Source organism: Podarcis liolepis, assembly GCF_965112155.1.
Source record: "Podarcis liolepis genome assembly, chromosome: 9".
In the NCBI taxonomy this organism is placed as follows: Eukaryota; Metazoa; Chordata; class Lepidosauria; order Squamata; family Lacertidae; genus Podarcis; species Podarcis liolepis.
Window position 1 is genome coordinate 53,731,707 of NC_139564.1, and position 23,551 is coordinate 53,755,257.

General features: G+C 41.3%; 1 protein-coding gene across 4 annotated transcripts in view; it reads right to left on the reverse strand.

Moving 5' to 3' along the window:
* Positions 1-23,551, reverse strand: part of SCFD2 (sec1 family domain containing 2) — a 154,296-nt gene that overhangs the window by 108,753 nt on the left and 21,992 nt on the right. For all 4 annotated transcript variants that reach the window (XR_014515826.1, XR_014515827.1, XM_083459925.1 and 1 more), the window contains exon 4: positions 12,565-12,740. Coding sequence is in view for 2 of the 4 variants with exons in the window: in XM_083459925.1 (XP_083316051.1) it covers positions 12,565-12,740 (176 nt within the window). In the remaining 2 variants the exon portion in view is untranslated. The remainder of the gene's footprint in view (positions 1-12,564; positions 12,741-23,551) is intronic.

Consider the following 23,551-nt stretch of genomic DNA (forward strand, 5'->3'; position numbering starts at 1 on the left):
GGGTTCACAGGTAACAGGAAACGATGGTTAAGAGCTGAATCCTGGCTTGTTCAGCTGCTCATGAAAAGGGAAGAATGAAGCACTCTCAAAAGAGCTCCAGCCACCAACGTGCAGGTTGTACATGTCCTGGTTCATTTAATCAGGAACTGATCTTGTGAACCGGGCCACAAACTAACCATGAACTAACCATGAGAAAGACTGAGGACATGCAAATGACCTGTGCTTCAGACAGACCACTTAGAAGGATCAGCTGTGATGTAAGAAGGCCCAAAATAGCAGATCAGAGTGGCACCATCCTCAACTGATCCAACTGTGCTTCAGCCAAACAGTGGTCCATGGCCTTGGGCCTTAATAGGAATAACCATCCCTGCTGAGGAATTTCAGTTAATGCTAGTAAGTTTTATTAGATTTTAAAGTTTTATGATATTTTGAAAGATAAAAACCTCACTGTGTTGAAAGGGTACGTGTTATATGTCCTTTGACCTTGCTGTAAACAACTTTTTCAAATACCGTTCACAGTAGAGGTGCAAAGTAAATAGGTATCATGAATGTGGGCTTCTATGGTAGGAAATACTGCCCCTTTCTCCTTATTATATCTAGAAGAAGTGTCCTGAAGTACCCTGTTGTTGTTGTTGGCACCCGTCTGTCTCAAGAAACAATGGAGTGTGTCTCTGGGGGCGAAGTCTAACCACATGTTAGCGGCACCAAAGTGACCTCCCCAGGGCACAAGCCTGGACAGTGTGTATGGAGGTCCTAGGCTGCTCAGACAACAAGACCCCGCTCTTGGGATCACTGTATGTTGCAAAGAAAAGCAGAGCAATACATTTGGCACCAGCTTGGCTGCAGTAGTTGTTAGAAGGAGGCACACAAAGTACCATTTAACTGCCTTAGGGACTCCACTCTGGATTTGTGTAGAGTTTACTCCTTAGCCTTTTCTTCTCCTGAAGACATCCCACAGGGCAGCAGAGATTTAGGACCAGAGCATTCCTTCTCCTAGATGGGCTATCTTCCCAGCTTGACAAACCCCACCTACCCCTCACTTCCCCCTACAGAACATGCAGAAACCACCTTCTTGACTGCAGGGCCCCACAATTGGTCTCATCTGCTTAATCTGCCAGAGCCTGTCTTTACATGAAGGAGAAGTCCCTGCTTCAGAGATCCTGGCAAAGCAATAACCGGACATCTCTCTGGTCTACCATTCTGTTCCGATGCTTTGTGTATTGTTACAGAATGGGTGCATAACTGATGCATGGATTTGTTACCTTAAGAAGAAGCCTCCTAGCAGGATCTCTGCTACTGTGGTACGTTAAAAAATGTTCACAAGAATTCTCCCAGTAATTCTTACAAACATGTGGTAAGTGGTAGGTGGCGTTATTCCCCCTTATTACAGATGGGAAGCTGCAGGACAGCGACTTGGCTGTGCCCACAACAGTGAGAGTGGCATTAAAACCGAAGACACATGGTCTCCTAACATTTTACAGCCCAAGTTATTAGGGTTTTTAAAAATGTCACGTCACAGTAAACAAATCGACCACATTTTGCTCAATAGGTAGATAGCTGTGGGTGGGTGGGTGTGAGAGAGAGAGAGACAGATGGATAGGCAGACAAAGACCCCAAAGTTATTTCCCCCTCAAAACTGAAAATGAAATTTCTGTATAGCAATCAAAGCAAGGAAGATCTGCTGTCTGTTCTCTGCTTCTCTGCTCCAGTCAAATTCTAATGCTTTCAACAAAAAAAGAAAATTAATGGTAGGTGGTCTGCTATAGCTGTGCAAAAAAAAAAAAAAAAAAAAAGATGACAAGAAAAGTGTTTTAATTAGCCAAGAACACCAAAAACATTATTGTGCAAATACTGGCGAATCTTCAAACAAGAGTACATGCTGTCCGTTTTATTCACAATGAAAAAGTTCTTAAGAAAGATTTCGATAAAGATTTGCCTCCCTACTTGCAGCCTGCATTTGTAATGTTTATGTAAGTGAGGGATATAAATCTTTTTCAAATGAACCCCACCGTTCTTGAACCAGACTGCTTGTTATAAACTGCCTGTTTCCGCTTTGCCTGCTTAAGCAAGCAATGCAGAGCCTTGCCCTGGACATACTGGAACTAATTTAATGTGTTCCAGGTTTGATCCTCACTCCCTCCTCCCAGCTTTTACGGGTAGATTTTACACACTGGATTACTGCTGACTTTAACAATGATTCATGTGATAAGTGGAGTTTGATTTGTTATGCCATTGCAGAAAGGGTGCCCTACCAACAAGAATGTCACCAACTACTGTTAAAAATGAAACAATCCCAATCTCAAATACAGAAATTTACAAAGCACTAGGAAACAACTCGCACATGCGGAATTACTCTCAAACCCTTAAACAGGGCTGAGCTTTATTGTCTCGGCACAGAAAGCGGAGAGAAGATTTTGCAGGCGGCTTTATTTGACTTGGAAGAAAGCCAACAAACATTCTGTTCAACGGATTTTTGTACTAAGAGACTCGTGCTTACTGTTCAAAACACAAAACCACCACAGGAGACGATAGACCGAATTGCAATTCTTTGTATCGCCTAAGATTCTGCTCCTTATTGTTTCAGCAGTGATTAATTGGAAAAGACAAGCACAAAGCAATTAGTTGCACACTCTTGTGCATTGCACAAATACATGGAACATAATGAAAGCTATGTTAAGAGTGGCACCGTGAAACTGAAATAACTGCTAGTGATTTTTAACCTCCTCAAATCTCCCTCTTTCACTCTGTGTGTGTGTGTGTGTGTGTGTGTGTGTGTGTGTGAATGCAAGTGTAAGTATGCAGACGCAATTTGTCCGAGAGACCATTCTACCTTCCAAACCATAAGATGGCAGTATTGCATTAAGTTGCTAAACTGTCAAATATGTTGGATGGAGGAAAGAGACAAGATTCCTGTGTACTGAGTTTCATCTTATCAAAAAAAGAAATCACGAAAACAACAAAACTGATGCTGAACTTCAGCAGAACACTCTTCAGTCTCATTTCATTTAAACGGAATAGGGTTATTCATTCTTAAGGCGCAAGGCAGAGGATAGTCAGTCTATGCATGCACTCACGCATAAGCCAACTATGCTCTGAGACACAATTCAATGAATCAACCTGGGATACAAGCTTTTAAAGTTAGAAAACAGAGGGGTACAATATACTTCGTCCTTGTGGGGTGGGGGCAGTCTTTAAGGAAATGGAGCAAAACACTGCACAGACACTGTGGCAGTTTTCTTCCAAACAATGGTGTGGTTTTATGCTTCATAACCCTTGGCAGAAGTGTTCAGCAAGGAAACCAACTGGCGCACTGAAAAACACCATCTCAAATGCTTTTCACTCCCTTTGGGAAAGCAACAACAACAACACCCTCATTGCCAGGACTTGACGCTAGAATCAGTCATCTGATGCATCTCTATAATGGACAAAGGGCATATGTTTTAGCACAAACAAGAATGCTTAGTGTTCGTAATTTCTGCAGCACTAATTGGCGGATGGGATCTCTTCCCAAGTCCCTGATTCTCTGAAGCTTGCAAAGGAGGAAGGAGAGTGAACAACTGTTACATGATTAAACCACAAACCCCAGCCCACCCATTCATGTTTACTGAGTATAAAAATAGGCTAACGGGCCATCAAGGAAACACAAAAGTTGAGTTGTTGTTTTAAAAAATAACCTGTTTTACAGTGTGCATTTATAAATTTAATCTAAGCAACATTCAGTTATCACAGTATTTGAGAGCTGTGCAGGAGGGTTAAAGTATCAAGGATCTGATCCAACTACAACTGTGGGCACCTCATCACATGCTAACTCGCCACTAGTCTTCCAGATTATTATTATTTTACATTTTTATCCCTTTCCTCCCATTGGACACCTTCATCTGCCCCTGCTGGGACAAATCATGTTTCTCCCACCCAGCATGGTCATTGATTAGGGTTGACATAAGTTGCTGTCCAACAAAATTGTAGGGCCACAGCTTCCCATCCCTGGGCTACACAAGATTTCTCATTGGCTGAGATCATATATGGAAAATACCATTCCAAGTTAAAAAATGTCTAAGCACCTGCAATCAAGCTGGCAACAGATGAAGAAGTGGAAGGCAGGAAGGTTTGGTAAATATTTTTTGTGCCTTCTTCCAATACTTTATTTGTAGCAATAATTCGATCTCATGAAAACTCAGAGCAGTGCTATTACATACAAGGATCTTTCTTACTACTTTGGGGGGCACCAGGGTCAGGGCTTAATAAGAAGTTCCATCCAGAGCAAAATAACATCTCCCTCCACCAGAAAATTCTTACTTAGTTTTGCAAACATGAGGAAGATGAGGAGGCAGGCAGCAGGGAAGAGATGTTCTTACATTTGTAAAGGTACAAGCTAAATCATCCTTGGGGCATATATCTGTATCGGAAATGTAGAACAAGAAGGTTGGCAATCACACAATTTGTTCTATTTATTTATGGAATTTGCTACGTTCATTTGCAACTAGCTTCATTTCCTGGAAATTTAAATGCAAGCTTGATCAGTGAGCATGAATCCTTCAGAGAGGATGCCCAGAGGCCAACTCAATTAACAGAAGAGGAAATGCAAGTGACAGTGATGGAACGTACTGTGGGCAGGGAACATTCTTCTACATCTATACTGACAAGTTTTTCAGGAATATTACTCCTTCAGTATTCCCCCCCCCATCTAGACCCAGTTCCAAAGAGCTGGGATGGCTTTAGTCTTCTCTGGTGGATGATCTATATTGAGAAAAAGGGAAACTGTGACCCTAGTGATCTTCCTTGATCATCTCATCCATTCTGGGGCTGGGAGATGGAGATGTTGTGATACAAGGGTTCTGTTGCTACCTGCAGGGCTGTTTCTAGAGAGTGCAGAATCCTTTTTCCCCTTAAAAAGTTGTGTTGTGACTTCCCTCACTTCCATTAATTCTCCAATGCTATTTAACATCTACATGAAGACACTGGGCGTGGTTATCAGGGGTTTAGGGCTTGGTGTCCTCAATATGCAGGCAGCAAGCTCTACTTCTTCATTACATCTGCACAGATGTGGTTGGAGGTACAGATGGCTACATTACCAAGTTTCCAATGCCTGGCTAAAAATACCTGCTTCTTCAGGTATTTGGAGATAAAGTCATACCCTGGATCCCAAACGCCCTGGAACTCGGATGCTTTGCCTCCCAAACGCCACAAACCTGGAAGTGATTATTCCAGTTTGCGAACGCTCTTTTGGAACCCAAACATCCGATGAGGTTTCAGCGGCTTCTGATTGGCTGCAGGGGCTTCCTGCAGCCAATCAGAAGCCACAATTTGGTTTTCAAACATTTTGGAAGGAATGGATTCCATTTGACTTCCAAGGTAAAGTGTACTTCAGTCATTCTGATTTTAACCAGTGCCTTAGTCTGTTTGCTCTGCTGTGCTGTTTATATGTAAATGTTTTATACCGGATTTTAGTTTTGCTAGAAGTGTTTGGTCTGATTTGTTTGTACATATGTTTCCAGATATTATGTTGTAGCTGTCATGTGGTTACTTTGTAATGAAGGGTGCCATTTACATTTTGTTAATAAACCAAATGCCTGTCCGGTGGTCTTACTGACTTTTTTGTCGGGGAACAGATGTCGCTTGGTAGTAGAACATCTGCTTTACCCCCAGAATGTTCCAGGTTTAATCCCCAGCATCTCCAGGTAGATATTGGAGAGATCCATGTCTGAAATCCTGGAGAGGTAGTGTCAGTAGGTGTAGACCTACAGTAAGTGTAGACCAATGGCCTGAAATCAGCTTTCCCAGTTCCCCTTTGAACAGCAGATCTCCAGGCCATATTGGAAGCTACCTTTGAAACACCACACAGTTGCTATACTGTCTTGCTGGAGATAACATTGCATTTTGGGAAGCACAACCTGAATCCCATTTTTTATACACAGTTGTGTAGTTCTTCTTATCCTTCATGTAGGGTTTAAAGTTCCTGGTGAAAATACTTGAACCTACATGGCCAGATTTCTTAGCACTGGGCATCACTGGGATACCTTGCTCAAGAGGGATGGTTAACAAGTATGAACACAATATTCTGTACTCCTGTTTCCCTACATGCATAAACCAAAATTAGAAGGAAAAGGTTGCTTGGTAAATGTGCAATTCTTGCTGCAGATTTGATAGCTTAAAAATCTTTTAAAATACAATAGTTTTAGGACACAGACATTATTCTACATTTCTTCTGTCTGGCACATATGTTAGGTCTATATGTGATCAACAAAAATAATTAATGTGAAAGGGGGAGAGAGAGGGGGGTTTAGCATCTTGAGATGTCTTGCAGCTCAAAACTGAAATATTCAATAAGATAATGAAAGGTGAAATATGGTTTGGTTTGACTGAAGTTATGTTACTGGGAGCCCCTGACATTAACTGTACAGAGATATATGCTTGAATAGCCCAAGATTCCAAATAAGCTCCAAGAACCAAGCTGAAGTCGTGTGCGTGAACTTTTCAACCTGAAGTTTTTTACCAGAGAAAGCGCCTCTGCAAGGGCTAATTGAAGGCACATTTCTTTCAAGACGTTCACTCCACTCTGGTTTTCATTTTGGACTTCTTGCTATGTCAAAAGTCATGTTGCAAAAGGGAATTCAAGTTTATTATTAAATCAGGAGCAAGATTTTTTTCCTGTCCTTACTTTGTCAGTCTACACCAACCAAACGTGCTTTAAGTTTTGGCTTTGCATTCTGCATGCCCAAATAAGATTGTGTTACTTGCACCTGAGGATAAAGTGTAAACAGATATCAGGGCAAACTTTAACTTTGCTCTACATAATAGGAAGAAGAATGAGGGGAAAGTACACTGTTCTCAAATTTTGCTGCCATTCTTCCATGAAAACAGTTAGGAATCAAAACCAAGTAATCAAAACTAGAGTTGAGCCAAATGTTCTCTCTCAATGTCCTCAAAAGTAACTATTTCAAGAGCAGGGAAACCTATTCAAAAGTGATTAATTTTGCCTTTTACATGGCTCTTCAAAACTACCGGTATTTACAGGCACTGTTTCAGTCCTCTTTTTCCTTCTTAAGTGAACCCTGCCAAGCGGAGTTCAGGTACTGGATGTGATGAAATCATGATACTATGTAATTAATCTGATTTGGTTATGTTCTGACATCCCTAAAAGAAAATGAAATCTATTCAGAGCAATGGTGATGTTTCTTATTCTGGTTGCAGGGATAATTCTAGCCAAGCAGGAATCATTCCGTTCTCTAATATTGAAACACTCTTGATGCTACCTTGTAATAATCGCTGAAAATCAATAGGGGAGCTGCCCCATTTCAAAGCTGAGAAAGATGCTCGTGAAATGATCCACCACTGTGGGCTCAACTCTTTTTCAAAGCAGACAGATCATACATGCTAAAACACTTTTATACAGCCCTTCCTCATGTCAGACTTCAGGGTAGTGTGCAACATAAAACAAATACAATGAACAAGAAAACATATATAACTTTCAACAGACTGAAATTCACAGTGTTAAATATGTAAAATCTATTGAAGTGCCAGGGTAAATGAACACAGACTGTATATCTGTACAGACTTTAAATGAAAATAGAAAGGGCACAGTCTAAGGGCAAAAGTAGACTTTACTGGGAAATCCAGGGTTCCCCATTTGAAGGATCAACTGTAGGGGGAAATTATCAGGACAGAGGAGGTGCTTAAAACATTTTCCAGCCTACCATTCCTCCCCTGCCAATTTCTGCCTGCGGTGGGCATATTAAATTATTTTATTTCTACATGGTCTCAGAAACTGGAAGCAAGGAGGGGAAACAGTCCTATCAGTAGGAGAACAGGCAGCTATGGGAGTGGTTAAGTATTTCAACTGCTGAGCAAGTCCACCCTGCAAATGCCTCACAAGTCCTGCATTCAGAGCTGTTGAACAAACATGAAATTCTGCCCTGAAGGGCAGTTTTGCTTCTTGCTTCTTCTTTTTGTTCCATATAGACTGCACACATACAGGAGGGAACAATTTTTCTTTTGGTGAGCAGATAAGATGAAGATTGTGGCCTGGGTAGTTGGCTTTGCTCGTGGTTTGAAAAAGCAGTTGTTTAAAACCATAGTACAATCAGTTTCAAGAATGTTAAGTGTAATGGGAATTGGGGGTTGCTCGTGCGTAAGTTGCCGCCACTCTCGGTGAGGTTGCCTGGATAAACCTTTCCCTGGCTGTACAGTCCTGATTCCGCGTCTGTCTCAGTCACTGGCAGAATCCGTCAGTGGGCATTTCCTGAACTTCTTCCAACATAAAAGTTCCTTGACGGATAGTCTCCGCCTAGCCTCCCTGCGCGGAAGTCTTCTGCGCAGGGTGGGTGTGGGCAGTGGAGGACCAATGCTCTCCCCGCTGGTCTCTGGCGAAGAGTCCTGGAGCCATCCCTCCGAAACCCGCCTCTGCCCGCCTTTCTCCCTGGTGTAACGCTGATTTCCTTCCCCGGTCACTGAGTCCTCTCTTTTCCTGCTGGGACCTTCTCCGGCATCGCTCGGGAGCCCTTCCACCACTCCTGACTGCGATGGCAGTTCCCTGACATTAACATTTCTCAAAAAGAAGATAATCTGTATCTAGAGTTTATAGAAGCAAAAAACAAGTATCTAGATTTTATGGTAAACATCCCCCCCCCCCACATAATATAGCCAGAATCATCATCATCATTGTATAGTTCTTGAGCATAGTTCTGTATACTCAATTTTGGGGGCTTTAGGGCTGTTTTTCTTCAAAACAGGAACACCCGCTCCAGCTTTCCATATGGCATAACAAACTGCTTTTGAAACTGCAACCGTAAAAAGTCCAGCATGGAGTCAGCTATTGAAAGAAAAGGACTCAAAAACTCCACTGGGTTTCTGCAAACCCTTGGGCCTGGTCAGAAGTAGCTCTTTTGGATCCTGCCCAATGAATTTTGGATTGGAGTATTAGCTCAACTGATTCCTCTTTGGGTCAAAGGGAAAGCAGTTAAAGTCCCTCCACAAACACAAGAATGGCACCCATGATGTATTTTCAAGGCACGAAATGTCAACCAATGTTGGGATACAAAAACACATGAGGACATCCATCGCAAAGCAATCGCTCCCAATTATGTGAAACATGTTCCTGTTATCTTTGGAAGTTTTGCAATTTCAAAACATTCATAGCAGGAGAAGCTAACTCAAGGGCATTAGTGCATACTTCCAAGCGCAAAAATGCGATGATGTTTTTCAGAAAGTCTCTAGATGTTCACCAGATGTGACACACATTTGCCTCTTCCTTATAAGATGATGTGCCTCTAAAGTTGGCTATGGTAATATCAATGTGTGATACTAATCATTCAAAAATGCCTTGCAGATATTCAGCAATTCTCAACTTGTGTAAACCTGTTTCTCTCTCAAGGCGATCCTTAAAATGCCTTGCCTTTTAAGAGTGTCTATCTGCACAAAATATGTTTTTTCTCTCTGCAAGACATCCGATTAAATAGGTCACCATATAAACTATTTAGTACATCTAGTTTCTCTCCCATATGCTGGAATTTGGCTGAGTGGGTGATCCAATATAACCAGCAAGGGGGTATTAGCTGGAACAAAGAGCTCAATATTCTGCGGTGACGTGTGCGTGATGTGCACATGCCACATGATGTGTGCACACCGCACAATAATAATAACAACAACAGATTAGCATGTTGCATGGCTTGCGTGCGACACGTCAATTGCATGCACCACAGGCTGCCCATTCCTGATTGAGAGCTATGGGTTTTTCCCAGAAAAAAAAGTTTTTAGGAAGCACAGATTATCGCAGCAGTCCTAATCTAGAAAACTGCAGAGTCTATAAAATACATCGGGAGATGGTGTACGAGAGGAGAAGGAGCCCACAGATGGAGGAAAAATCAGTGAGCAAATGCGTTTGTCCCTTACTTAAGTCTCCCCATGACACATTGTATTAGGATTCTCAGTCAGATCATCATGTTCCCTGCTAATAGTGGTCCCTGCTGCTAACAACTGATATTCCTAAGAAATCACCCCTGGACCCAGAAGTCTGCAACAGCTATCAACAGGTCATAAATCTTCCCTCTCTGGGCAAGGTGTTTGAATGGTGGTGGCTGTACTGGAATTCTTGGATGACACTGATGATCAGTCTGGCATCCATCTCTGTTTTGGCAGCAAAACAGCCTTGGTCAACCTGCTGGATAACTTTTAGTGAGAAAAGAACTGGGAGTTGGGTGACGCTACTACCCCTGACTGTGGTGTGCTTCCGGATCAGGTGTTCCTGAGGAAGTTAGGACACAGCATTCTGGTGCTTTCATTCTTGCCTGGTAAACTGTTTCATGGAGATGAAAATAGGGTATGGTTGTACCCTGTGGACTTTGTGCTACAGGGTTTTACTTGGTTTGAAATGTTTGATTTTTACATGAAATGACATCCAGGGGGTCACCAATATGCTGGAGTGACTCTACTAATTTTCATCCAATGCAGACATGCTGAATAGAGGTCTGAAGGCTGCAATGGACTGGATAAGGCTTAATCTAGAGAAAATGGCGGGTGGCTCATCTTAACAGGAGGTGGTACACAGCCATTTAATTGCTTTGAGCTGTTCTTTTGTGATATTTTATGTTGTCTCTGTTCTAAAATGTTTAATGGGGGGGGGGTGACAGAAGTGCCCCTAGGAGCAACATTTAATTCTAGCATAATTCCCCCATTAAAGAAAGGAATATTCTTTAAACCCATCTCCCTCAAATGCACATATTGTCTCTCCCAAATTTGCAGACTGAGAATGGGGCTGGGAAGTTCAGGAAGCACATACTGGTCAGCCCTATAAAATTATAATCCCATGAGCACTATAGGGACAAAGACTAATCTAGATGTACCGTTATATAACAGCAGCTAACATTTAGAGGAGTGCAGTTGATTTGCAATTTATTGTATTAAAAAAATCTTAAGCAGAGAGAGAAATGTATCAGAGTCTTTATTGCACAGTTCTGACTTTAAGCAGACCGTTACACCTTGCAGAAAAGAAGAATCTTGGAAAGCTAGACAGCATCCTAAAAAGCAGAGACATCACTTTGCCAACAAAGGTCCGTATAGTTAAAGCTATGGTTTTCCCAGTAGTGATGTATGGAAATGAGAGCTGGACCATAAAGAAGGCTGATTGTCGAAGAATTGATGCTTTTGAATTATGGTGCTGGAGGAGACTCTTGAGAGTCCCATGGACTGCAAGAAGATCAAACCTCTCCATTCTGAAGGAAATCAGCCCTGAGTGCTCACTAGAAGGACAGATCCTGAAGCTGAGGCTCCAATACTTTGGCCACCTCGCGAGATGAGAAGACTCCCTGGAAAAGACCCTGATGTTGGGAAAGATGGAGGGCACAAGGAGAAGGGGACGACAGAGGACGAGATGGTTGGACAGTGTTCTCGAAGCTACCAACATGAGTCTGACCAAACTGCGGGACGCAGTGAAAGACAGGAGTGCCTGGCGTGCTCTGGTCCACGGGGCCACGAAGAGTTGGACACGACTAAACGACTAAAGAAAGGAAAGCTGGCATCATGTATTATGATTCAGTACATAGGAAGTTTCCTTAAGCTGGAATCATCCCAGTGGACCATTGAGTTCAGTACTGTCTACACTGACTGCCAGAGACTGTCTATGGTTTCAGAAGAGCAGATTTTCTCAGGTCTACCTGGAGAGGCCAGGTTCTGAGCCTCTGCAACGAAGCTATGATTCTTTCCCTAAGGACAGCCATGCTTTCCAAGCATTGAACTTAGAAACTCAGATTTGTTTTCCCTTAGGTCCACAGTTTCCCTCCTTACAACCCGCCGCCTGCTAGAAATAGGGTTGTGTGTCCTAGTTCAGAAAATTGCAAGCCTTATGGATAATGCAATTCAAAATAATTGTCATTTGACTGCAGCAAATGAATGTGTACTTAGGAAACAATTATAATGCCAGATAGGAAAGTTTGCTTTGGCTCCAATTCCAAACCTATTATAAAGGTTAGGAGGCAATGGGTATAAATCCTGAGATGGGTATGATTAAGAAAGGACTTGGTAACAACTAACCATCAAAATGTATATTTTAAAATGTTTGCTTGCCTTCTGCCCTTTTTCTTCTTCTGCATTTTTTCCCTTCACTCAGAATTTAGTTCAACACAGTGCTGTTGTTTTCTCAGCGGACTTTGCACACAGTGCTGAGCCTGTACTTCCTTTTTTAATACAAATAAGATTACAAGTGGTATAACCATATTTTATATACAATTGGCACAATCTTGCCAAAGCCGGGCAACTTTTTAAAAAGTTTGATCCTATGTATGTTTCCTTGAAAGTAAGCTCTTGTCAGTTCAAAGATCTATAGGTCAGTTCTATAGGATTACAGCCTCAGTTGTTCTGATTACATGGGTGAGACTTAAGCACATGCTTAACTGTTCTAACCACTTCAAGGAAACTTAAGAAAGTTCAGTTTAGAGCATCATCTACAGATTTTAATGGAAGCAAAGGCTGGGGGCCTGGCTAGAATCTTGATGGTGGCCTACCTAAAAAGTGCCACTGTTAACTTCTTGGAGGAAAGAAGGAGGGACATAAAAATCTCACATTATATCTTACCTGCACAAGTAGCCTTTCAAAGGCTAGGAAATTGTCCCATTTGGCACTCTGAGGGTGTTTCAGTGTCTGCACAACAGCCAACGCAATCTGCAGAAGCCCACAATGGTTCTCAATGGCTTCAAATTTCTTTTTGAAGAGCTGGATATGTGAGCTGAGCTGCTCAGGGGTGACTCTCCCTGTAAAAGTAATTGCAGACACTTCTCAACAGTGTGCAGGTAGATGAAAGGAGCAAATGTTACCAATAGCGAGCAATACTTATGCAGTGTGCTCCAGTAAGAGACAAAGTCTTTTCTCAGCTATTCATTCAGCACAAGCCTCCCCCCCACACCCCATTCACAGTCATTTTCTTTACCCAGGAATAGTAACTTCGGTAATTAACATGCACATATAAGCATAGCAGTATGAAAGTTGGTGTGTACTCTCCTATGTCTCCTCTTTTTGGAACTCTCAGTCAACCAAAACCAGATGTTTGTGAACTGCCACTGCATTTGTTGTGTGAATCTGATGGTTGTAGTGGGTAGGGAACAAAAGAAAACAATGGGTGCCCAATTTTCACTCATATGGAAGGGCAAAATATGCACCCTGCAAAGGGTCCCTGTGTCCTTGGTGATCCCATCTGTTGCCCTCATGATATGCATTGTGCTACCACTTAACGTTTCTCGAAAACTGGATCAAAATAAATACATAATTTCAATTACACTCCCCACCCCCCCAAAAAACCACCCTCTTAATTTCATCAGTGTGTAAGAGGAACACCGTTCCTTGCTGGGCCAGCATCATGCAAGTTTTCCCTTCAGCTTCAAACTGAGTTTTTAGAGGCAGAACTCGGAAATGCCTTCCTTGCAACCTAATAGGTGGGATCCAAAGAACTCTTGGCAGGCAGAAAGAAGCTGCTAGCAGAACATTGCAAAGGTCTGTGCAAAAATCCATTCCAAATCTCAGTACGTTCTACAGCAGCTCTCGTGCTTACACGAGAAGATGAACATCTTTGGGTTTAGTTTCCCTTTCCCAACGCGTCTCCTTCCACGAGAAAAAGAACTCTCTGCAAAACATCAAGGCAAAGCCAGCAAAATATCACATGCTTCAAGCTGCCAACCCTTTCGCATGGCTAAAAGCTGACAAAAGGGTCCTTCGCTGAGCCCACAAAGGCTAAAAATGCAGCCGCAGCCATGTCTGTTTTCAGACTAAACATTCAACTCCCAGTCATGCTATAATTTATTTCCTTTAAAGCTGTCATGCAGATTGACATAGTGGTCTGAAAACATTAACCCTGATGCTTTGCAATAAGTGATTTCTCTTTTTTTTCACCCTTAGCAGTAATGATCTATTGCTACTTACTCAAAATCTGTTTCACGCACACATCACAGATAAAACCACAAGGTGCAAACCTCTCCCCCCCCACCTTCGTCTCAAAAACGTTATATTTAGAGAAGGTGTAAAATAGCTTTCAATTTCATAAACCTTAAGATACCACCCACTGTTAGGAGGAAAAGTCATTTGCAGTATGCTGTTCACTGGAGAAGAACACCATGGTCTGTGGTTTCCTAGAGCATTTGACTTCGGGCCTTTGCTGGTGCAATGCCCAATAAACTGTGTTCATATTGTAACCCATCTCCAAGCTTAGTGAAGTCAAAAAGCCTGATTTTAACTAGAAGCCTTATTAATCCTCCTGAAGTACTGCCAAGAGCAAGGACTTAAAGCCAGATTGAAGAGGATGAAGGACAGCAATAGATGCTTAACACAATTTGAAGTTTCTCACTTCCTTATGCATCTATATTAATGTGCTTGTCACTCCTTCTATTTTGTGGAAATGTATGTCCTCACTTCACACTGCTTTAGTCTCTCTCTCTGTCCCCAGTTCCAGGCCGTTTTATTAAACTTCTTTAAGGGACGTTCCTTACAAGAGACACTTTACACTCATGGGTTGCCAAGTACAAAATGTGCATAGACTCTACCAGATGCAGAGGGCGCACACATTTTTGAAACGAGGTAGGTTGTGGTTTTTCACATCAAAGAACTCAAAGAAAATGGGGGGGTCTGGTCCTTTCTGCTTTTTTGACTAAGTATATTGTGAAAGGTGCATTTGAAAACATACATGCAGACTTATAATCCCTAACACAATGCACATTGTACTCAGATTACTTAAACCACAGTTGAAAACATCTCATGAGTAATGGCCTTTTATTAAGGCTGTGGTAGTTTTGTAGGACAAGCATTATTACAAGAAAACTTTGTGCTCCAGGATTGATTGATTGATTGATTGATTGATTGATTGATCAGTGCTAAAAATGTCATGTTCTTAAAACTGAGTATCCCAAAGAAGACTGGATCTTTTCCTCCAGACTTTACAGATGAATGAGGTGACAAAAAAGAGAGACTCCATCAATGATGAAGGTGTTTGAATAGATGGGGTATTTTATTTTGGAACATGCATTCAGTTAATTATCTCTTTGGGGACCAATTAATAGGGAGTAAACTTCAAGGAACTGAATATGGCCTCTTTCCTAAGGATACAAGTCCGGCCAAGTATGTTAAATTCAGTTCAGCTTTTGTTGATGCTCAATTGCAGAGGTCCCCAAGCTTTCAGCTGACAATCAACAATAAGTGATTCCTTATGTTCCTCTCCATTTTGCAAGCAAACCAGACTGCAGAAAGCAGAATAACTCTGTGGAATACCATAATAAAAAAATACAATACTTGGGATACATATAACACTTTCTGGTGTTCAAAGATTTTCTCACACACTATCTGGTTATAATTCTAACAACCCTGGATGGTTGGTTAGTGTTATGGTCCCCGTACCCAATTCCCAGATGTGGGGCTAAGGCTGAAAGAGTGTGGCTTGTCTGCATCTACGTACTGAGTCCCCAGCTAATATGAGATTTGAAGTAAAGACATACTGATGATGATTCATAGATCTGCCTCTTATGGAGCTATCCTATGCTGCAATTATGCCAGGGACAGAGATACTTTGCTTTTGCACCAGTACTGAATAAGTGTTTTCAGAAGGGAAAAACATGGTAGGAAGAAAAGCATAAAAATGCCACACACAACACTAGCCAATCCTTAGCTGGATTGACTAAACTCGGTGGCTGGAATTCTTTTCCTCCTCTTTAAGTAGTAACAACACAGTCCTAACCACACCTCTGCATTAGTCAGTACCCCAGGTAAGTAGGGCTAGGATTGCATTCCAAGACATTTAAAGTGTAAACACATTCAAGGATTTTCACTTTTTGTAATCAGCTGCTACATGGTGTATCAGTTCATTATTTGTTTCTTTTTCTTTTCTTACATTTATATCCTGTCTCTGTTCTGTTACAGAACCTAAGGCAGTCTACATGTTGTTCCCAAGTTAGTCACCCATCCAGAATCTCACATCCAGAAAAATCACACCCACTTAAGTTTCAGCAAGATGGTGGGCTCATGTGCCTTCAGACTATATACCCTGGGACTCAATTAGCTGTGTCAACTTTGTCTGGAGTACCTCACATTCACTTCTACATCTCTGTTTACTTCAGTTGTCAAGGACAATTTCACCTCCTCGTTATTCTCTTACTTTCCTACGGAGCCAGCCTGCTCTTTGACCCTGTCATGACGTTTTGTACATATGATTCCCCCCACCTGCATTCTGAAATCATACAGTCCACAAGAGAGTCACATCCAATGGCCTTTGGATTGCATGCTTCAGCTCTAAATCCTTAGAAAGCTTCGGCACTGACATGCAACCTAAGAGGCAGAATCTTCTGCATACAGAAGATGCCAGTGCAGTAATGAAGGCCCCCTTACTGTAATACTCTGGTATTTTTAGAATGCTGGCAAGGAATGTCATGTGATGAACAGGAACATTGCAAAGTACAGTGGTACCTCGGTTTACAAACTTAATCCGTTCCGGAAGTCTGTTCTTAAACCGAAACCGTTCTTAAACCGAGGCGCGCTTTCCCTAATGAGGCCTCCTGCCACCGGTGCCCTTCCACCGTTTAGCTTCCATTCTTAGACCGAGGTAAAGTTCTCAAATCGGGACACTACTTCCAGTTTTGTGGAGTTTGTAAACCGAATTGTTCTTAAACTGGACTGTTCTTAAACTGAGGAACCATTGTAGTTAGGAGAAGTAGTGAAGAGAGTTCATTAAGGTGAGGAAGAGAGACTTTTCATTTATTTATAGATATAGTAAATAAATACTATCATACAGTTACATGGAAATGAGTGTCCCAACTGCATGGAAGCTTGGGCATGAGCTGTTCTTCAAGATGACCATGCAAACATGCAGGTATTTGGAGGCAGAGCCTGACCCCAGAGACCAGGATTGTACCCCAATCCAGGAATCACACGATGCCTCCATCATGCATTCAAGTAACAAAGAAAGGTAATACAGTGGTACCTCAGGTTAAGTACTTAATTCATTCCGGAGGTCTGTACTTAACCTGAAACTGTTCTTAACCTGAAGCACCACTTTAGCTAATGGGGCCTCCTCCTGCTGCTGCCGCGCCGCTAGAGCACAATTTCTGTTCTCATCCTGAAGCAAAGTTCTTAACCTGAGGTAATATTTCTGGGTTAGCGGAGTCAGTAACCTGAAGCGGATGTAACCCGAGGTACCAGTGTATATGGATTTGCTGTTGCTATTAACAAGTTACTGCATATGGATTACTGATTGATAAAATAGTGTCTATTAATTTTTCTATAATTCTTCACAAGTTTTTTTGACAACAAATGTCTTTGGCTTTTACACATCTGAAACACAACTTCTACCTGATCCTTTTTGGTAGGTCTTGAAACCACTCTATGTATTACTGGAGCATGGCACAACCTTAAAGATGGAAACACTTGACAGCCATCAGTATAATAACAAAACAAAAAAAAATATTGCATTTTGACACGGGGACAAAAAAACAACATAAAAATGAGCATGAGACCAATAAAGTAAACATTACTTACAAATATTGGATTAAAATTAATGTATTTGTAAAATTACATCACTGAATACAGAATGTATAGGGAACACTTTCTCAATACACTTCCTCTTTAATTATTCTTAGTTTAAAAATATATATCCACAGCTAGACATGTAAAAATACTTAGATATGAATTTGAGTTTAAGGATTTCCATTTTCAATCTTAAAAACAAACCAACACTGAGATTAGGATCCTGCTGTATTCTTCAGTCTCAAAATTTTGTTGGAAGATATGCCAACAAAAAGACCATTGTCAGCAAACTCCCTTGTTGCAGGAAAGCATTCTGTGTCCATGTGCCAGCCATAATTTAATATGCAAAGATAACATACTACCAGCATATTTGGCTTGTAAATGTCTCCACACAGGTTTTATTTAACAGTATTTTGCTTCTAATTTTTCGTGGTTTATAAGGGTAAGTGAAAATTGATTTAGCTAGAGACACAAACAATATGTATTACAGATCTGTCAGTACATACATTTAATCTAATGACAGTATGCCTATTTTAGTTTCAGCTTCTAGATTATACACTTCAGACAAGCAGTGCTTTATTGCAGCTGGAAGCGGCATCAGAGGTATCTGAACTAAGGCCAACGAATCACATCCAGCTGAACAACGTTCCCTCGTCCTCCAAGGACATGCCACTAAAGATGGTAATTTTCGCTTATTCCTACAGAAACCCTACCTCCATCCTGTGTGTAATGCCTAAATAGGTTGTAATCCAAAGACCGCCTAAGGATCTCCTTTGGTTTCATCAGTCAATATCCATGCTTTTCTTCAGCAGTAAACTATGGTTATTTTCCCACCGCTGTAAATTAACTGGCATTGTTAAATCCAACACAGCATTTATTATTTGTACTTATGAGATGCCATATAAATGGAACCTCTGGTCCTGAAGCCTAATAAGGCCTTCAAGGCAGTTTCCTCAAAACCACAACCCAGACTCTCCACGTGTCACTATTTTCCAGTGACATTCCTGGATTTACAGAAGCCATCCCACTTTCTGACTTGATCCTGAAATGTCCCGCTTTTCCTCAGGTCGTGTCTATTTTCACTGGCGAAATGTTGGAGGGTCTGGAGTTATCCAACCCATCTGAAGGCAGCCCTGTACAGTGATTTAAAGGCAAAGGCAGTTCCTAGCCCTTAAGGCTGCAAATAGAGATGTCATGGAGGGAGAAAGAAAGTAAAACAGAAGAGCTGCCTCATTGGCAACCACATCTTGCTTGCACCGTCTTATTTCACCTTCACAGAAACCTCAGAAATTATAAGATGATGGGAAAGATGAGCACCACCAAATAGGCTACACTTCTTTATAATGATCATATTTGAAGCTGCATATCTCCCATTAGGACTGGTGCAGTCCAACATTAAAGGTTTTGTGAAAGGTAGGTGTGTGTGTGTGTGTGTGTGTGTGTGTGTGTGTAAGTAAAAGATGCTTAAGTTCCAATTCAAGCATTACAAAGATATGGGGGAACAGGAGGCAAAAGGAATTTGTGCTTCCCATTTCTCCCCTTTCATAACATCCAGAGGTGATCATATTGCTGTGTTCTTTCATATCTTGGATATTCTTTCATGTTTGCAGACAAAGTTCAGGCATACCTTACACCCCTAACAAATCTGCCATTTCCTTTGATGCCCCCCTTTTTTTAAAAAAAAATGCCAGATAGTTACAAACTACTTAAGGGATTTACAGTAGCCTTATCCCAACCTCTTTCACAAAGCATGCTGCGCTGGTATATTGTTTCTGTAGGCTAGGTCTGCCTTGTGCTCTTTAATGAGATGCTTTCGTCTTTCAGGTCGCATTCTGCATAGTTTACTAGGGAAGAACTGAGAGGGCTTTCTTCCATTAATGGAGGGTTAGAGTAACAGAAGAGAGCACTTTGTTTCTGTTATCCTCCTGGTGTTTCAGCTTTCATCATTCAACATGCCAATAAAGGGAGATAATAAAGGGATTCAAGCTCAGGCTAGATTTACTGTCCACTGTTAAAACTGCCAAGCAAGGCAGGCCATTTCTGAAGCCACAGAAGGACATTTGTAGCAAAGTGTCTTTTGCTGCCAAATAATATGCTAATAGCAAAGCTTTAAACAAAAAGCATCATGAACCATCACTTTCAGAAGCGTTCTAAGATATGCATCTGATCACCAGCGAGGCTGCAAAGGAAGTGAGGATTGGGGAAAGAAGAAGCGGTACTTCTCCTGAAGGAACAACACTCCTTTGTTTCAGGAAGCTAGACGCAGAATAGAACTTTCTTTCGGAACCCAGTATCTTCAAGTGTGTTAAAATGCGAAGAAAAAGAAGAAGAAGAAGAAGAAACCCAACGAAAAAATAAGATGCCCGTTTTTCAGCAAGCCTGACTTCCTTTTTGACACTAGCAAGAATGTTACAGTATAAAAACCTTTTTAAAAAATACAGCTACATTTTGCTACTTGACTTGTCTAAACCAGTGCAAATAATAGATACATTTTGAATTGATGGATATTGCATTGAAATAATAAATGTTTAACTACTTGGTTTTTTTATTATTCCTTTATTGCTGTTTTTTTGTTTGTTATTTACATAATTGATTTATATTTATATGCTGTTTTCCATGATGGCTATCTTTATTTATTTAGGAGTATTTAAACCTTGCCTACCAATTGAGGTGGCCTAACATATATCCATAACACAAGAAAGCAGACATTAGCAGAATATTTACTAGAATAGGGTAAAGGTGTATATAATTCTGCCCTCCAGTTCTCTGATGTTCCACTAAGTGCTCTTCTGCATAAACACTCTACGTACTGTTGATGTATATGTTTTGCATACTGTTTTCTTTTATTGTTGTTGTTGTTGTTGTTGTTGTTGTTGTTGTTGTTGTTGTTGTTGTTGTTGTTGTTATTATTAGCAACTTTGAGTTCTTTAAAAATAGGCAGGATGTTAATATGTTTGCCATCTAAGATGCACTGAGAGTAAACTCAAAGGAAACCAATGGACTTTCAACCATCAACCCTGGGTGACATAGTTGGGTATAACCCATAAGAAATGAACAACAAACATTAATCTAATCTCATATCCAACTAAGCATCCTCTATGTACGTCATAGAGATATCTTGGTATCTGAGGAGTGTTCCATAACAGCAAAATGTCAGCTATTATGGGCAGGGGCCCAAGAAAGAGACTCTGCGTTTAGCAAGGGACAATGGGTCTCTATGCACTCAAAAAGACACACACTCTCTCAGGGGAGGTCAGGCTGACCACAATGGTGGGCTCAAATGCAGTACAATGGTACCTTGGTTCTCGAACGGCTTAGTTGTTGAACAAATTGGCTCCTGAATGCCGTAAACCCGGAAGCTCCTGCAGCTAATCGGCCTTGGTTTTCGAACACTTTCAGGACTCCCGGAACAGATTAAGTTCAAGAACCAAGGTACCACTGTAGTTTTATTTTTTTCAATAGGAGTATATGGCACACATTCACTCAGACAAGAAAAGGATTCACTCAGGAAAACTGAGCAAGTGAGTCAAACATTACTTATTTGCTTATTTAAGGTGCTTTACAGCATCTTTCTGCCAAGACAGTTTAAAATTTAATACCAACACAAGCAAATTACAAACTTTTTTTTTATGTCACTGATGGCCTCTTCAGGAGAAGATGGTTTCCTGACCATGGCATCTTCTTTTCTCTTTGGTTTGTTAATATTTCAGGAAGTATTCATAAATAAGGCCTATGATGATTGACAGCCATGGTGCTACTGTGCTATATTCAACCCCAAGTTGTGAAAACGAGAAAGAAGTATGTCTCTTCTTAGATGCCAGCTTAGTATATATTTCTTTGCCTGGAATAGAATGTGTCAGGGAACTGCCATCAGAGGCACGGGAGAAGGAGAGGGTCTCTGATTCTGCAGGGGAAGGTCCAAGCGCTAGAGGGAGAGTCAGCCGGGAAGAAGGGGAAGAGAATGAGTGTAACACCAGGGATCCAGGAGAGCAACGGGATAGGGAGGTGCAGGGGCTCCAGGACTCTTCGTTGGAAGTTAGCGAGGAGAGCCCAAGCACCCCGCTGCCCACGCCCACCCTGCGCAGGAGACTTCCGCGCAGTGAGAGGCGGAAACGATTGGGCGTCAAACAACTCTTATGTTGGCAACGCTTTAAGAAACGCCCACAGACAGATTCTACGAGTGACTAAGGGCAGCCACGCTAATATGGGCTGCGTAGTCCGGGGGGTTTAACCAGGCAATCCGATGCTCAAACGGAGCAGGATTACGCACGAGTAACTCCCAACCACTACAGAATGTGAAGAATTCTGGACCTTCTCACTGTATTTTTTATCCACATAAACTAAAACAACCAAAAATGATTATTTTAAAATATTAGAATTAAGTGAACTGTGCATATTTAAACCACATATACCCACCCAGTAACAAAAAGTGTTTTGTTCAGATGTAGTCAGGCCTGAGGGCAATTTTAACAAGAGTTTCCCTAAAACTGGTATAATATTTAGGTCTTTAAAGTGGAAAAAATAGCCTTTTTACTCAGCCTTGGCACTTGCATATGACTCCTGCTATAATGATAAATCAGGACCCTGATTTTCCAGCAGCTTCTGAGGTTAATTTGCACACGCTTAATGTCCATCTTCCTCTTCTCCCAGGCCTTCGAGGAATTAAACAATCTATGGCCTTTTAAACTGTCTGGGTGGTAGTGTTTGGCTTGTTACTGTATGTATTTTTGTGTTTTCGTATTGTCAACTGCCCTGTAATCCTCAAATGAAAGGCAGTAGAGAAATGTCGCTGTTTTTGTTGTTATTGTTAATGCTACATTTTGGATTTAGATACTGAAGCAAGTTTAAAATATCTACATGCTAAAAAGAAGCTTGAAACCATCATTGGCTTGCAATTGTCCTTTGTCCTTCCTGAATGTGTGAAGAGATTTTTTTCCAGCAACTGATAGCTGAGGGGGGAAGTTAAAGGGCACTTTCAGATCATACAAGACAAGCCAGCATTTGCTATCTTGAAGCAGCACTGAGCTAATATGGGTAACTTACATGCCCTTGCCCTTTGGCAACTCAACTCTTTAGTCACCCTAAATTTTTCCAGTTTTCTAGGGACAAGGAGTTACTGAATGGCTCAAGGGACAAATGCTTTCAGATAAAAAAGTTAACACAATACTGCTCATAATGAAGTTTTGGGCTAACCATTGTGGACCCTGGTTGTGCAGCCTCAGACAGCAAATTTTGCACATGGAAAGGGGAAAGATCAAATTTATTTTGAAGCAGCTGTACCTGCACCTAAATTACAGCATGCGATTACTACATTTTATTTGAAATAATTATGCCTTAATGTATGCTTCCACTTGCCTCTGTCTACTCTTTTGCATTATACTTACAGTACAGTCGTACATTGGTTCTTGAACGGAATCCGTTCCGGAAGTCCATTCAACTTCCAAAAACGTTTGAAAGCCAAGCATGGCTTCCGACTGGCTGCAGGAGCTTCCTGCACTCAATCGGAAGTGGCAGAAGCCGCTTTGGACGTTCGGGTTCCAAAGAAGGTATGACTGTATCTTAAAGCAATCACTCAGGATTTCCTTATTGAACATATATATGTGCATACACACTAAGGCTCATATTTTTAAACAATGATGAAATTGTCAATACCAAATGAGCTTATGATTCAGAAAATAGGTAACAGGCACAAACAAACTTGAAATAGTTACACCTGTGTTTCAGTTATTCAGCTTTCCCACTCAATGGTAAATAAACAAAAAAAACACACAACGGTACTTATAGACCACATAACTTAACGAAAGAACTTGTCAGGAAATAGTCCCAGGCTGATTTTCTGTATCATGAAGGCAGAGATGTTCATGCACTGCTCTTGCATGGGATACAGGGACAGGATGCATACATGATCAGCTTCCTGTTTTTTCACAACACTAGATTTGAAATAGAGCCTTTGCTTTTCTTCCACCTAGGAGCTCTGTTGAGACTACAGTGGTCCCTCGGGTTACATATGCTTCAGGTTACAGACCTTGCTTCAGTATGAGAACAGAAATTTTGCTCGGCGGTGAGG